The 15,265-nt window shown below is 29.0% G+C and overlaps 1 protein-coding gene across 3 annotated transcripts; it reads left to right on the top strand.

Moving 5' to 3' along the window:
- Window positions 1-5,763: 5,763 nt before the first annotated feature.
- LOC133673014 (MADS-box protein JOINTLESS-like) lies at window positions 5,764-14,666 on the top strand. 3 transcript variants are annotated; one of them, XM_062093608.1, is made up of 9 exons: window positions 5,764-5,894; window positions 6,802-7,013; window positions 11,124-11,202; window positions 13,329-13,390; window positions 13,478-13,577; window positions 13,671-13,712; window positions 13,899-13,940; window positions 14,023-14,162; window positions 14,274-14,666. In XM_062093608.1, exons 2-9 carry the CDS (start codon window positions 6,832-6,834, stop codon window positions 14,290-14,292), a joined length of 666 nt encoding a protein of 221 aa, XP_061949592.1. In that variant the 5' UTR covers window positions 5,764-5,894; window positions 6,802-6,831; the 3' UTR covers window positions 14,293-14,666. The 3 variants fall into 3 exon arrangements, with proteins under 3 accessions (XP_061949592.1, XP_061949590.1, XP_061949589.1); XM_062093605.1 differs by lacking the exon at window positions 5,764-5,894 and adding an exon at window positions 6,071-6,451; XM_062093606.1 differs by lacking the exons at window positions 5,764-5,894; window positions 13,899-13,940 and adding an exon at window positions 5,999-6,451.
- Window positions 14,667-15,265: the final 599 nt, after the last annotated feature.

The following is a 15,265-nucleotide window of genomic DNA, read 5'->3' as shown; positions in this document are numbered from 1 at the left end:
AATATATTTTAAAAAATAAATAAAAATATTATTTCAATATATTTTTAAATAAAAAATATAATAGTAAGAGTCAAAAAAGTCAGTTATGGTGACACTTGTCAATGCTTCAAATTCCTACTCGGTATATCAAAATGTTATAAATGAGCGAAGTGCTGACCCCTCCTGATTAAATTGAAAATTAAGGTGGGATATTATAAAAAGTTATTTGTTTATATGAAATTTTACTTCGAAATATTTGTTTGTATCATTTTCAGAAATTCTCTCCATAAAAAGTTATTTTCGTATAATGTCTACTAATAATCAAAGATAATTTTCAATCATGTATATCTGCTTTTATCGAAGGTGAGTTTTATTGAAGCTCCATATTATTCATTAAGTAAAGTATAAAGGATAAAAAAAAATTATTTCACATATATTAGACAGTTAAACAAGAAAATTTTAATAAAAAACTATATATTTAGATATGTTGTCGTGGATGAATGACGCATCGTCTAAAATATTTTAAATTTTAACTACTATGATGACGGAAAAATAAGACTCATATTATTTCATTTAAAAACTCATTTTCAACTTAAAAACACTAAGAAAAAACCTTGGAACCTTGTTAAAATCAATCCATAAACTTAAAAAAGCACAAAATCTACAATCAACTCAAAAGCAAAAAATCTTTATGAACTTAGATTTGTTTTTTTTGGACACTTTCAAGAAAAGAAAGAAAAGAAAAGAAACATTTAATTTGAATTTCTTTTATCATATAAAATTATTTGATATAAAAAACAATCGTTTTAGTAATTAGTATTTTTACCAATAACTTTTTCTCTCGGTGCTAGAATCCAATGAGCCTCTCCTCTACTCCTACCAAAAAAAACAAATAAAAAAGTTTTTATCTTATCATATTAAAACTTAATTATTCTAATGCAAATATATATATAAAAAAATAAAATGAACTGTTTTTTTATTTAATATCAAAAACATGTTTTATGTATAAGTTTATAACCTCGTATATTAAAAGAAATAATTTTTTGATATTTTGAAAATATAAGTCAAATTTTAACGGATAATTATAAACTAGTTATGATATTTTTTGACCGAATCTTAGTATTTTTTTTCTCAAAATATGATAAAAATACAATTTTTATATATATAAAATATGCATGAAAATTTTAGAATTTAACCACGTGCAAGAAAAAAGAAAATATTTTTTTATTATTTTTTATTATTTTTAAACTTTGTTTGGCAACCACTGATTTTTTCTTGTAATAAAACCATCAAAACAGGTATAGGGGAGTGTTTGACAAATACATCCTTAAACCAAAAATCTTTTTAGCAAAAAGATTGAAAGTCAAAAAGGGTCTTAACCCTCTAACCTATTTTGACCCGATTGGGTCAACCCGACCGAGTTGACCTAAATTTTTTTGTTCAACCATAAACTGAATAAAAAATCATGGTTTAACTCGAAAACAACCCAAAAGCAAAATCAAAGTAAAAAAAAATAGATTAAACACCAAAAAATTATAAAAACTCAAAAATTCTTTGAACAAAATGGATCAAATACCTAAAGAAGTGAAGAACACTGAAACCTAACCTAGCAACATGGGTTTCAAATTAGACCAGATACAATCAAAACAATGACACATACATGTTAGAAATAATGCAAGGATCAATAATTTAGTATCTATTCACTTTAATTATCACTTAAACATCATGATTTTGTCAAAAAGTTTAGGTTCAAAATTGAAACCTTAGGATTAAATTTCATAAAAAATTTGTTATTATTGCAAATAAGCCCTAGATTATTTATTAATCAAGCATAACGAAGGGTTCTAGGCAAAGAAATTGATCAAAATTGGTCCAAACCAAAGGGTTAAGACAATATTCTTTTTAAAAACATGAAGAATATTATTCAGAAACACAACTATGAACTCAGTAAAAGATAGTCACTATCAAGCCTAAAAATGGTATTTGGGTTTTTAAAGCATGCTTTCTCTAACTCATAAGTCACACTATCATAAACAAATATTTTTAAATCACAAAGACTAACAAATAAATCAAAACATCATAATCAAATATGAGGAACCAAATCTAAAATTACCAATTTAAAATAGTCTGCATGTTCATGCAATATAAATTCAAAATTGGTTTTCAAAACCTATATTGTGCATGAACAGACCTAACAAACTCAGAATAAACATCATTACTTAAATATGCATTCCTTAAGTTAAACTAAAACAACAATACACACACACACACACAAAAAAAACAATTTATATAGTAACTTTATTATATCAAAAATATTTAAAAAATATTTAAAAAGAACACAATAAATAAAAATCACAATAATAAAGAAGTGAATACAACATCACTTATTAAGCATTCCAAACTTTTTTTCTATGCTTAAGAACATAAATATATATATAAAAAAACACCTAAAGCAAGCTACAAGGGCTTCCTTTTGGATAAAAAAATATACCTAGAACAACTATTTTTTTTCTTTTTTTTAGAAAGTTTTTGCCTCTCACAAACTTATTATTCTTTCAAAGTTTAGGAAATCTTTGTGTTAGAGCCTTGAACCTTTACATTTAGGTTTATTTTTAATAAAATAAATAAACCCCTAGATGCAAGGTAAGAAATTTTTAATTTTAAGAGTAGCATAATTATTTTATTGTGTTGCTAAAATTAAAATATAAAAAAACCCTTTAGATGGAAGTTAAATAAGCTTTTACTTTTAAAAATAAATTAAATAATTATATTGTACAAATAAATTGAAAAGACTAAACTGGGTCTAATTAATTCAATTCTAAAATGACAAATAAATATTTGTAAAGAGATCAAATTACCTCAAATAAATAATTTATTTTTTTAAGTAGATAAAATGAATCAAGACATTTCCATGGAATTGAACATTTTTATATTTATTTTTATATTTAAAAAGTATTTAAAAAAATAATTTTTTTCTTTAAATTAATACTTTTAATGTATTAAATCAGTTTAATATTTTGATATTAAAAATAAATATTTAAAAATAAAATAATATATATTAATATATTTTTAAATAAAAAATTCTTTAAAAACCAAGAATTGCCGCTTTCATATCATTTAGAGCGTGTTTGGCAGTGTGGTTGCGGGTGCTTTTCAAATAATTTTTCGTGCCAAAATGCATGCCAACGATGTTTTTTTATTTTTTAAAAATCATTTTTGACATCAGCACATCAAAACGATCCAAAACGTACAAACCATATTAAATTTTAGTAAAAAAAAAAAAATTCAAATTTTTTGAGCCAAACGGTGCCTTAATGGTTTTTCGAATGCGTGGGGTTTACTTAATTACCAAGTACCATGCGAGCCACCTACTTAATTACCAAGTACCATGCGAGCCACCAATTTTAATGTCTTCTCTTTATCTATATTTGTAGCTGTGGAGTGTGGGCAAGAAACATGATGTAAATAGTGTTTTTTTAAAAATTATTTTTTTAATTAAAATTTAATATAATTTATATATTTTAGATCGTTTTAATATTTTAATATCAAAAATAATTTTTAAAAAATAAAATAAATTATTAACATATATTTTAATATAAAATATTATTTAAAAAATAATTGTTATAACACTGACACTGACAGTACTATATATAAAAAGATAAAATGACGTGTTCCACTACTTGCAGCTATGGTCAGTGGTCACAATTACCTTGTACTAACCTGTCAGTAGCGATAAGCTGGAGAGACATCATTGGTACGAGGGTACAACGGCAGCCCCTAGAGAGCAGCATGGCTATCTGTACGGAAAGAAAATCTCACCATATAAAATAAACTTTCAAAGTTTAAAAAAAATAGAAAAATATTTCCCTTAAATTAAGATAGCGTTTAAAAGTTTTTTTTATTTTAAAATATTTTAAAATAATATTTTTTTATTTTTAAAATTAATACATCAAAATAATTTAAAATTATAAAAAAATTATTTTTAAAAAACTAAAATTATTTATTTTAACATGAAAACAAACAAACTTTTACTTTGCCGACAACTTCAATACCCTCAAATGAAAAAAAATGGATCACAACTAATAATTAACACTAGCTATTTGATACGCTCACTGTGATAGGTTGTAAATTTTTCTTTTAAAAATATCTTTGGTATGTAGGATGTTTTCAAAAAAAAAGTTCAAAATATAATTAAAAAAACTTATATAAATATTTAATCAAATAATTTAATAATCATTTATATAAATAAAAAATCACTAACAATAATAAAAAAACTTGAAATTTAAAAGATAAATATAAATTAAGATATTTAATAAATTTATTTATGAAAGTCAATATGTAATAAGGACCCACATACACGTAAAATGTATTTAATAAAATAAAGAAAAACAATTACGTGCAAGATTGTATATATTAAAAATTGTGTAAAAATATAAATATTTTTGTTTTAAAAAATATGTTTAATCTATATAAAATATAAAACAAATTATAAATGAATCAAATTAACCCCATAAAAAAATTAAACATACTTTATATAATTAAAAAATAATTATTATTTTAAAAGAGCTAAATAAACCAAAAACAAATAACAGAAAAAATGTATTAATGAAAACTCAAATACAAAAATTATTTTGAAAAATACATATAAAAGGTAGTAATTTAAAAAAATTATATAAAAAATAGAAAATAAAAAAGAATGAAGCTATGCACTATGGGCTGGTAAGCCATGCTTACAAAGAAAGGCCACATGTGCGGGTTTTTTTTTTTCTAAAGTGAATGGAGTGGTGTATTCTTTGTAAAAAATAACGACGTGTGATTTATTAATTCTAGAATCAACAATAAGGTTTTTTTTATTCAAAAAACTCATTTTAAACCTATTTCGACCTAGAAATACTTGGAAAACACTAGGTGAACCTTGTTAAATCAATTGATGGCCTTCAAAAATGCAAAAAACTATTTCAAAACTCGAAATCAACTCGATATTAAAAATCTTTCTGAATTTAGACATGTTTTTATAAGTGTTTTTAAGGTTAAAAATAACACCTAATCTTAATCCTCTTCATTATATAAAACATTTTGACATAAAAAATAGACTGTTTTGATGGTCTAAATCTTCCTCAATAATTTTTTTTGTTTAAGTTGGAATTTAGCAATCTCTTCTATTTTCTTTACCCAAAATGAATTAAAAAAAATAAATTTTAATATCAAAATGTATGTTTTTAAAATTAAGCTGGAATCTAGTAAACTTTTAATATTATTTTTAAAAGAAGAAAAATTTAACAAATGGGAGAAAATTTCACACGGTGACTTCTTGCTTGGCTATAGAATGAAACTTTCATTTTCCTGCAAATTAACTGGCTAATAGAATGTTTGAAATTTTGGTAATAATTAGTTTTTAAAGGAATTTTTGATTGAAAATATATTATAATATTATTTTTTTAAAATTAATTTTTATATTAGTCCATCAAAACAATTGAAAATATAAAAAATTAATTTTAAATAAATAATTTTTTTTCAAAAAATTATAAAACATGAGTTGCACGCAAATTCAAACAGTTTCTCCTATTTCTTTTAATATTTTAGGGTTTTTGAGTTTTAAAAGTATCTTTTAAAAAAATAAATTTTTTATTTTTTTTATTTTAAAATATTTTTTTATGTTTTTAAATTATTTGAATGTATTAATAATTTAATATAAAAAATAATTTTAAAAAAATAAAAAAATAATTTTAAAAATTAATCGTCACAGTACTCTCAGACACCATTGTTGTAGGGAGTTGACGTTGATTTTCTGTGGTGCACAGTACCAGAAAAAGACAGGATAGAAATAGTTAAGAAGAACCGAAACAAAAGACTTCTGACCAGTCCTTGCAAGCCCAAAACCTTCTTGCGAAGCTCAATGACAGCTTGAATTATTGGTAGGTTGCTCTACTTCACCACCTTGATTCTTTTAAAACTATCTTTTATGTTTTAAATTTTTAGCTAGGGTTGTTCTAGATTATGTGCTGTTTATTATTATTGCTGTTGTCGTCGTCTTTTGTACTCAGTTCCGGATTCTTGGCTTGATTTGGCAAAAGTTTGCTCTTTGCGGCTCTTATTATTATTTTTTTATCTAATTTTCTTTGCCTAACTTTATCACAGAGGGGGATTCTATACATTTCTATTTACAGAAATATTCTCTCACTGGTGTACCTGATTTTTTCTTCATTTTCTTTTTATTATAATTTGTTTCCACTTTTATTGAAGCAAAATAGTTTTTGCATGATCTGAAGCAGTCAGTAGACACTGGCTTTCTTCAATTAATTTTCCTCTCTGTGTTATAATTACACCTTTATCTCTCTCTCTCGTTCTTGCGGGTTGATTTTCTGTGACCAAAGATCCCTCCTTGATTTCTTGCAATCAAGATCCACTATTTTACATTGACGTAACTCCAGATCTTCAATTGATATTCTTCCTTATGAAAGGACTTCTTTGGGTAAGGAAGTCATCCAGATTTCTTTATTTCGTCAAATTCATCTCTCTTTCTCCTCCTCCTTTTTCTGTTCAAGTCTTTGAAAATATGTAAGACATGTGTGCGTATATGCCAGTCAGAAAACATTTTATTTCCCTGTAAATATACTTGTTAAGTATTCAGGATGCATGCTTTTTTCTCATTTTATGTAAAGGGTATTGATTTTTCTGTCTGTAAACATCGATATTGTCCTCTATTAAAGAGCATGTAACAAAGGGTCTGTGGTTTTTGTGCTCGGTCTCTCTCCCTCTCTTAGGGATTCTATTTTGATCATTATATATGCGATGACTTATCTTGGTTGATTTTGCATGAAGGGTGAGTTGAAGTTTTTTTACTTGGTGAAGATGACTCGGAAGAAAATCCAGATCAAGAAGATAGACAACACAGCTGCAAGGCAAGTTACTTTCTCAAAGAGGAGAAGAGGGCTTTTCAAGAAAGCTTATGAGCTCTCAACTCTATGTGATGCTGAGATTGCTCTCATGGTGTTTTCTGCAACTGGCAAGCTTTTTGAGTACTCAAACACAAGGTTCTTCTCCTTTTCATTTTCTTATTATTTTTCCTTCTTTATTATGTCATCTGTGATCTCATTGATCAACCTAGGATTCATTAACTATGGTTTCTTCTGAACCCTACAAAATTGAAAAAAGAAGAGAATGGCTGAAGTGGATGTACAATAGAATCTTTTGATATCTGTGAGCGAAATAATATTTCTCGAGGGAAAAGGAGAGATTGGCACTGATGATATGAATGTTTTGATGTCAGTTGCAGCCACTTATTGCAAGTTCAAATCCTTTTCAAGGATTATTGACACATCCACTTATGGCTCCTCTTAATGCCACCTTTGTATGAAACTTGGTTAATTTATGGTTTAATGTCTTAATTGTTTTTTATATATATATATATATGTATAGTCACTGTGTTTCCTTCTTGACAAAAAAACGACTATGTTTCCCACGTGTCATTAAGTTGCTCTTGCTGTCCTCTATACACCCAGAAACCACAACTTACTATAAGGACGTGCTCATAAAATATAGGGCATAGACGACTGAATCAGATAAGGCCTTCTTTTTCCAGAAAACTAAAGGGAAAATCCTGAAACTTCAATACCCCTAAGCTAATATAGTACCACCTACATGTATTCTTTGATAAAGAGATTGATTACAACTACTCATATCGTATACTGATATATGAGCAACTAGTGCTGCAGTCTGAAGTGACTTGTAGCATATATATAGTTTTTATGTGGAAAAAAGAGAGTATCTTCACTGTCTTAATTTGTTTAGTACTATATTGATATAATTGCCTGATTTGTACTCATTAATTGTAATTAATCTTTCAGTATATCAATAGTCATAGAAACCAGAACTAGTGTTTTTTTTTTCTAAAAAAAACACTTTGGAGATAAAAGATATATTGTGCTAGGGTAACATATACAAACTCCATTACATGAAAGATTTGCAGGGAAGAAGATCAAAATCTTATCATGGGGGTGGATTTGCAAAACACTAATAGGTACTTTTTACCTCTTAAATTGTTATTGGATGAATCAACACATAGCTTCAATGTCTAATATATGACGAACTACAAAAACAATGATGTGGATGACAAATATTTATCAATATCGAGGATCAATTTCTTTCTACTACATGATTGTAAATGTTTAATGATAGATATGGTAAATGAGTTTGTTGGAGCAGGTTTGCATCATACACGTAGCCTTTTCAATTTCTCTTAGCATCAATATCCAGTCTTCCTCTAGTTTTTTTCTGCCTATATATACGACCAGCATCCTGTGCTGCCAGCATAAGATTTAACCTTGTCAGGCACACCTCCAAACTTTCTGTCTCTGTACGAGGCTTCCAAATTTTCTTACATTTGCTGATACCTTTTCCTCGTTTATCTTTATAATTATGTCTGTTTCACTTCCTCCATTGTTAATTTCATCAGCAAAAGACAAATCCATATGAATGATACCATTGTTTAGCACAGATTGATAATATGCCAAAATGAGAATTTGATTATTAGTAGATATTAATCGAACTGGTATTGGATACTGAGGAGCCGTCGCTTCTTCTTCTTCTTCTTGTTTTTTTTTTTTTTTTGGACTTGCTTGCTTTTATAACTTCAATATGATAGGGGAGAAGTGAGGTTTTTAACATCAGCCATAAACACTGCCTTTTCATCTCCTTTTCCTTTCACCTCCTCATTGGGTTGCGGGAACCTAACTTTAATCCTCCTTACTCTTAACCACTGATTGCGATTTCACAGGTAATGAGATTATGCTCTAATTATAGGAAAAATTGTATGATGAATCTTAATTAGGCTAGATAAGTGTCACTTTCTCTCTAAACTTTCAAGTAATCGAAAATTAGTCACTAACCAATTTCAAGTTTGACATTTCTCCAACAACATTTCATTTGAAATCATATTATACATATATTACTTTATACATGTCCAAACATGGGGTAAGCTGAGGTCCCTGTTCCTTTTCAGCTTCAATGGGAACCAGTAGACCACTGGTTTCAATTACAAGTTCAACCATTGGTGCCATTTCTCGTTTTCTTTTCCTACAATACTGTTTAATTCAATAGTTTTAACACCAATTTCCCTTTTGTTTTGGGGTTAAAATTAAAGCACTTCCTTTTCTTTCCCTTTTGACTTTGTTGCTATTGAAAAAATATAGAAAATAGTTGTGTCCAATGCTTTAATTTGAAGGATCTTTCGAGGAGAGGAAAGAATTTCGTTAAGGTGACACTTGCCAATGCTTCTAATCCTGCTCAGTATTTCATAATTAACGTTCTTAATGAGTGAAGTGCTGCTCCTAATTAAATTAAAAAGTTGCGATACTTTAGAAAGAGTAATGCTATAAACAAACTTTATGAATGGTCCGGCCTGTTAAAAGGAAAATTTCAGCGTCGGGCAATTACCCTTCTCTGTAAAGGATTATACTGGTCAATTTGGATAGCGCGTAAACATATGATCTTTGACTCCAAACTTCCAGACTGGGATGCGATTTTTGACCTCACCTTTCATCGGTTGGCCTTTTGGTTGAAGTCCTCTGTAAAAAATTTCAGCTATACAAGCTCCGATCTTTATAGAAATCCTAAATATATCATGAACTGGACTAACTAGCTGAGGCTATAAATTCCTCGCTCTCATTATGTTTTAATTCCCCCCTGTATTCTTCTTTTTGGCAGCCTCATATTTTTAACGGGGTTGTTTTATTTATAATATTCTCGATTACAATAAAAAAAAATTCTCCTATATATATATATATTTTTTTTTTCTTATAAAGGATCAATAATTTATCTATCATTCGTGCATGGACCATATATTTTATCACTCACCATTTGACATATATTAGTTTCTATGAGATTTTAATATAAAACATTTGTTTGTAAATCATTTTTAAAAATTCTCTAACTTCTTGTATAATGCCTACGATATAGTGCTGAGTAACACCAAAAAAAAATGGATTAGAGCTTATTTAATAAACATTTTAGTGTTTCCTATTAAAAAACAACACAAAGCAAAATCTGTAAAGGTAGCAGGTAGAGAAGAAACAAGAATAGAAGAGAAAATAAAACACCTTAAGAACACTGTTGGACTTGACACTATATATGTCTATCTTTAGTGTTTCTTCATTTCCTGCTGCTGCATTTCCGGTTTTACCGTGGCTTTCATGCAATCTCTGTTGGACTTGACACTATATATGTCTATATTCTTCATTTTTTGTTTGGACTTTGTTTGCCCTTTTGGATTTGTCAAGTTTCTAGGCAGACCTTCTTTCCAAGGTTGGTAGTTTGCTGCTGGAATACATAGAAGCAGCAAATTTTTCGTCTTTTCTCTCCAAGCTGGTTGTTTTATGGGATCTTGGTGAGCCTTTTTTTCATTCTATGATTACAAAATAAATAAATAATAATGAATAAAAAATTAAAATATGTATGATCACCTTGCCCTAACCATTATATATCCCGCTTTGCTTTTTCTAACCTAGACTAGCTAATCTTGCTCTCTGTATCCTTCTTCATTTCCTGCTGCTGCATTTCCGGTTTTACCGTGGCTTTCATGCAATCTCTGTTGGACTTGACACTATATATGTCTATCTTCTTCATTTTTTGTTTGGACTTTGTTTGCCCTTTTGGATTTGTCAAGTTTCTAGGCAGACCTTCTTTCCAAGGTTGGTAGTTTGCTGCTGGAATACATAGAAGCAGCAAATTTTTCGTCTTTTCTCTCCAAGCTGGTTGTTTTATGGGATCTTGGTGAGCCTTTTTTTCATTCTATGCTTACAAAATAAATAAATAATAATGAATAACAAATTAAAATATGTATGATCACCTTGCCCTAACCATTATGGCTCCTTCAAGCCAGGGTGCTTAGCGCCATTGGTTTGTGCATCATCTGGGATTTTATTTATAGGAGATAGTTACTTTCCTATTGATAATGATCTATTTATCATTGAAAAGAGAAATTCTTTCTAATTAGACAAGAGAGGGTGTTTTTTTGAAATAATTCTTGGAATAATTTTAGTGGCTGGCAATTAAATTTTCTACCAATGTTACTATTAGCTAGTTTTTACCTGTTCTTCATCACCAATAATTCAGGAAATGACTTGGCCTTCCTTTTGTTCTTAAAGCATGGGGCAAGTGATTGAAAGGCGCAATCTGCATCCAAAGAACATCAACACGCTCGATCAACCATCTCTTGAGAAACAGGTAATTAGTTTTTTTATTGTAGCTTATCGAGTTTTTGAATTTAATTATACCGATATAAAGATTGATGTTCATATAAATGGAAGAAATGAATAAAGGATAAACAATATTTGTTTTTTTTCCTTGCTGAGTAATGTTGGATTGATAAGTCAAATACCAATTGCATGGCTAGATTTTGTTATAACTTTTTTTTCTTGTTCTTTTAATTATTTTCTATATATAAAATCATTTTTCCATGTCTTTTCTTTCACTTAAATGTCTATTTTTATTCTTGAAGAAAAGTATAATTTTCTTTGTTTTATCCAAAGCCACTTAACTTATTTTCTAGTTTTATCAAAAGCAATAAACTCTGATTTTATCATAGATCTTGTGATGAATATTTGCTTAGAGAAATCCTAAGACATAACTACTCCACCAAGAGTGAAGACATCAACTAGTGTATTGTCGACTCAAAACTTTTTCACGTTGGCATCTTTAGCCTTGTATTTTCAATCAAAAGCTTCTCATAGTATCTTTGCACTATTGATTAAACTATACGCATTGTATAGTATATTGTCCAAGCTATTCAAGATGTTATTCTTACACATGAAATTGTTATGCATCTATTATTGTCTTAATAGTAGGATCATATTCATCACTCAACGCTTTGATACATCTTCAATCAAGAACTTTTATAACTTCAAGATGGTAAGAATAAAGAGCATATTTTAAAACTCACACCTTTAAACTTCTCAAGTTTCACATCAAGCACATAAGGTGATGATGGAATCTTCTTTATTGAAACAGTGTTCTCATATTTCTAACCAAGCACCATAAAATATGATGGTAGAATTTTGCTTGTTAAAACAACATTTAATATTACTAAAGTAATATTTTGAAAAACTAGAAGCTGCTTGGGCCATTTGACTAGTCTTGCTTTAACCTTTTTTTTCTTTCTCTTTCCTTTTTTTATGTGAGAAAGTAACATTTCAAAAACTTTGGTAATTTGATTAAAATAAAATAATAGAACTCATATTGTATAGTTTTATAATATGTAACTAATAAATGATTTTAAACTAAATTAATATCGTGGAGCAAAATATACAACAACATGTGTGTCATAAATTGGGTTATTTTGTTTTATGTAGTAGTAGTAATAATAATAATTACTCAAAAAAAATTACTTTATAAAATAATTAAATTTTAAAATGTCTTAAGATTGTTGGATTTAATAATCAAAGAATGTTTAATCCATTTTCACAAATATAAATAAAACTAAATTTATTTAACTAAAGCTGATTAATAATTAAATCTAAACTTTAGATCAAATAACAAGTCACAAACTACAAAGAATAAGATAGACATGCATATATATATATATATATATATATATATATATATATATATAAAATTTAAATTAGCATGCCAACAAAAGATATTAAAGACTTCAATCATTAACAAATTATATTTTCACATACTTGTTGAAGCTCTAATTACACGATACAACAGAAAGCGGTGATTGTTGCGAGAGCTGTACCATTTGTCAATTGGTGCATGTATAAGATGCAAATCTTCTTCTAGGATTCTACAATCATATTACTTAGTGTTGCTGCGATTTTAACATTAAACCTAAGCAAACTTAAGAAAAGTAACTCTCTTTCTCTCTATATAAAAACATTAAAACTAAAATAACCACAAAAGATGAAAGTAGAGGAAGATAATTTAGAATTAATACTTTTTTTTTGTTGATTTTTCATAAACAAGCAAGAGGCCTTCAAAGAGAAGAAGAGTTTCTTCCATTTCAATATGGGATAAAGGTTGTATACACCTATATATAGGCCTTGGAAGAGAAGAATATTTTTTATTTTCTCAACGGGGGGACAAAGTTTTATAGTTGGATTTTGGTATTTTGTCAACTCCATCAAGGGTTACTTGAAATCAATTTCTTATTTATCTATAATTAGTTTTAGACATTTTAGTATTTCATATTATAGTTCTCATGTTGAAGAAAAGTAATTTGTTTCGAAAACTTTAAATTAAGTTGAAGATGGAGAAGATAATGATTTTGTTTCAAGAATCTAACTTTATTGAATCATATAAGATAACTTGTTTATGCATTAATAAAAGGCAATACTCTTTTGTCCTTTTAGCTTGATGGTGGTGTGCATGCCATGCTGATCAAAGAAATAGCAAAGAAAAACCGTGAACTGAGGTAAATTACAGGACTAATAATGGTTGATACCATAGATGAACATTCCTATTTGCAATGCTGAGAGATAAAATGATCCATTGATGACAGACACATGAGGGGAGAAGACCTACAAGGATTGGACTTGGAAGAACTACAGAAATTAGAAAAAATAATGGAAGGAAGCTTGCGTCGCCTGGTGGAAGAAAAGGTTTGTGCAGTCTTTTCTTGTCTTAATTCAGTAGATAGGCTGAAAACTTTGTACAATACCTAATACATATGTTTAAACTTCTATTTGATTCAGGGGGGTAAAATTATAAACGAGATCGATGCTCTCAAGACCAAGGTCACATTCCTTACTCCGAACGTTTTTAGGCAAAGATTCGTAGCTTCAAAACTTCATCCTGAATCAAAAAAATTAAGCACAGCCATAAATATGATGTGCATGAACTGATATTATTGCCATACGTAAACAAATGATTACAATGGTCACTCTCTGTTCAATTTCATATTATTTTTGGTTAATTTTTAGGGGGAGCAATTAGTAGAAGAGAACCAGCGATTGAAGCAACAAGTGAGACTACGAGATCTCTCACGGATTTGCTGTCCCTTCTTGTTACACGCTCTTAATTCTGACTTCTTTTTTTATATGGCAGGTGATGAGTTTGTTAGCAGGACAAGGGCATTTGCTCGAACCAGGCCAGTCCTCAGATTCTTTGGTGACCAATATCAGCAGTATGGGCTCAGTTGATCCTCGCCAGGACTGTGACAGCTCTTGTTCCTTTCTCAAACTAGGGTTGGCTTGTCACACTCATTCCCATGCAAATAAAGTTCTTCCAACTATCATAATGGTTTTGATTTCTGACTCTGTAAATTTTTATATAACGCAACTCCAAAATTCTTGCAGGCTACCTTTTCCTGATTGAATCTGGGAGATGGAGGGTTCTAGCAAGTGTTTAATGCCTTAGCAGTCATCCATTTAACTTAATTAATGGTGTGTTACTATTGCTTTCAAATACAATTTCATCTTGGCTTGTAGTTAATAAAATTCCTGTGAGCCCTTTTCATGTCTGCTTGTTGATTATAGAAATTTGTAGTGTTGTGTGTGTGTGTGTGTGTGTAGATGAACCAAGGCTTCTCTTGTTTCCTTAAATTAGGAGGAAATGAGTTGTAGCTAGTGGAAGGAGGAGTTGTATCTACCTTTTTATGGTATTGTAGCAGATTTGGATGAAGCTGCCATGTCTACCAAACCTTGGTTCTTATCATTTTCTCAGTTTTAAGCTGATTATGAGCTGTGAAATTCTTTGCATTTGTGCCCTTTATTTACAATGTGTGTGTGGGGCTGATTTTTCAATGAAAAAAGATAAAACATGCAGCCGATTAAATATTATTTCTCATTGTAACACCCCCAAAATAAAATTTTCATATAAAATAAATTCAGATGCTTAAGGCTCCCATAACAATGAATTTTTCAATTGGAAACTTTTTCCACAAACTGGAGTGTATATATATATATATATATATATATATATATATATATATATATATATATATATATTCCGACACACGCGCACGCACACAGAAGCCCAGAATCAAGAAAGCGAGCCAGATCCAACGGTCACTAATCAACCCTCTAGAAACTAGTCTCTGCAAATCTCGAGTCAAAGCGGTGAAACTCAAGCGCTCACAATCCACCTCGTGCAATTCCACGCGGTGCAATTAACGTGGGCATGCATGCCATTTGCTTCCCAATAATCACCACTGCTTTGTGCGTTATTGTCGTTGGTTCCCCTAAAGACTTGCTCTAAATCAACAAACATATATAGACTACCCTACGTCCACTCTCTTCAATATTTCTCTTTGCTTTGACAAGAAAACCAATCTCTCTTTCTCCTTATA

Source organism: Populus nigra, chromosome 14 (genome assembly GCF_951802175.1).
Source record: "Populus nigra chromosome 14, ddPopNigr1.1, whole genome shotgun sequence".
Lineage (NCBI taxonomy): Eukaryota > Viridiplantae > Streptophyta > Magnoliopsida > Malpighiales > Salicaceae > Populus > Populus nigra.
This window is presented reverse-complemented; position numbering and strand designations above follow the sequence as displayed.

Bases quoted from the DNA above. Each gene is read 5' to 3' on its own strand.
- LOC133673014 (XM_062093605.1), top strand. The intron at 11,203-13,328 runs GTAATTAGTTTT...TTGTCCTTTTAG, and splicing joins AACCATCTCTTGAGAAACAG to CTTGATGGTGGTGTGCATGC. The intron at 13,941-14,022 runs GTGAGACTACGA...TTTATATGGCAG, and splicing joins ACCAGCGATTGAAGCAACAA to GTGATGAGTTTGTTAGCAGG.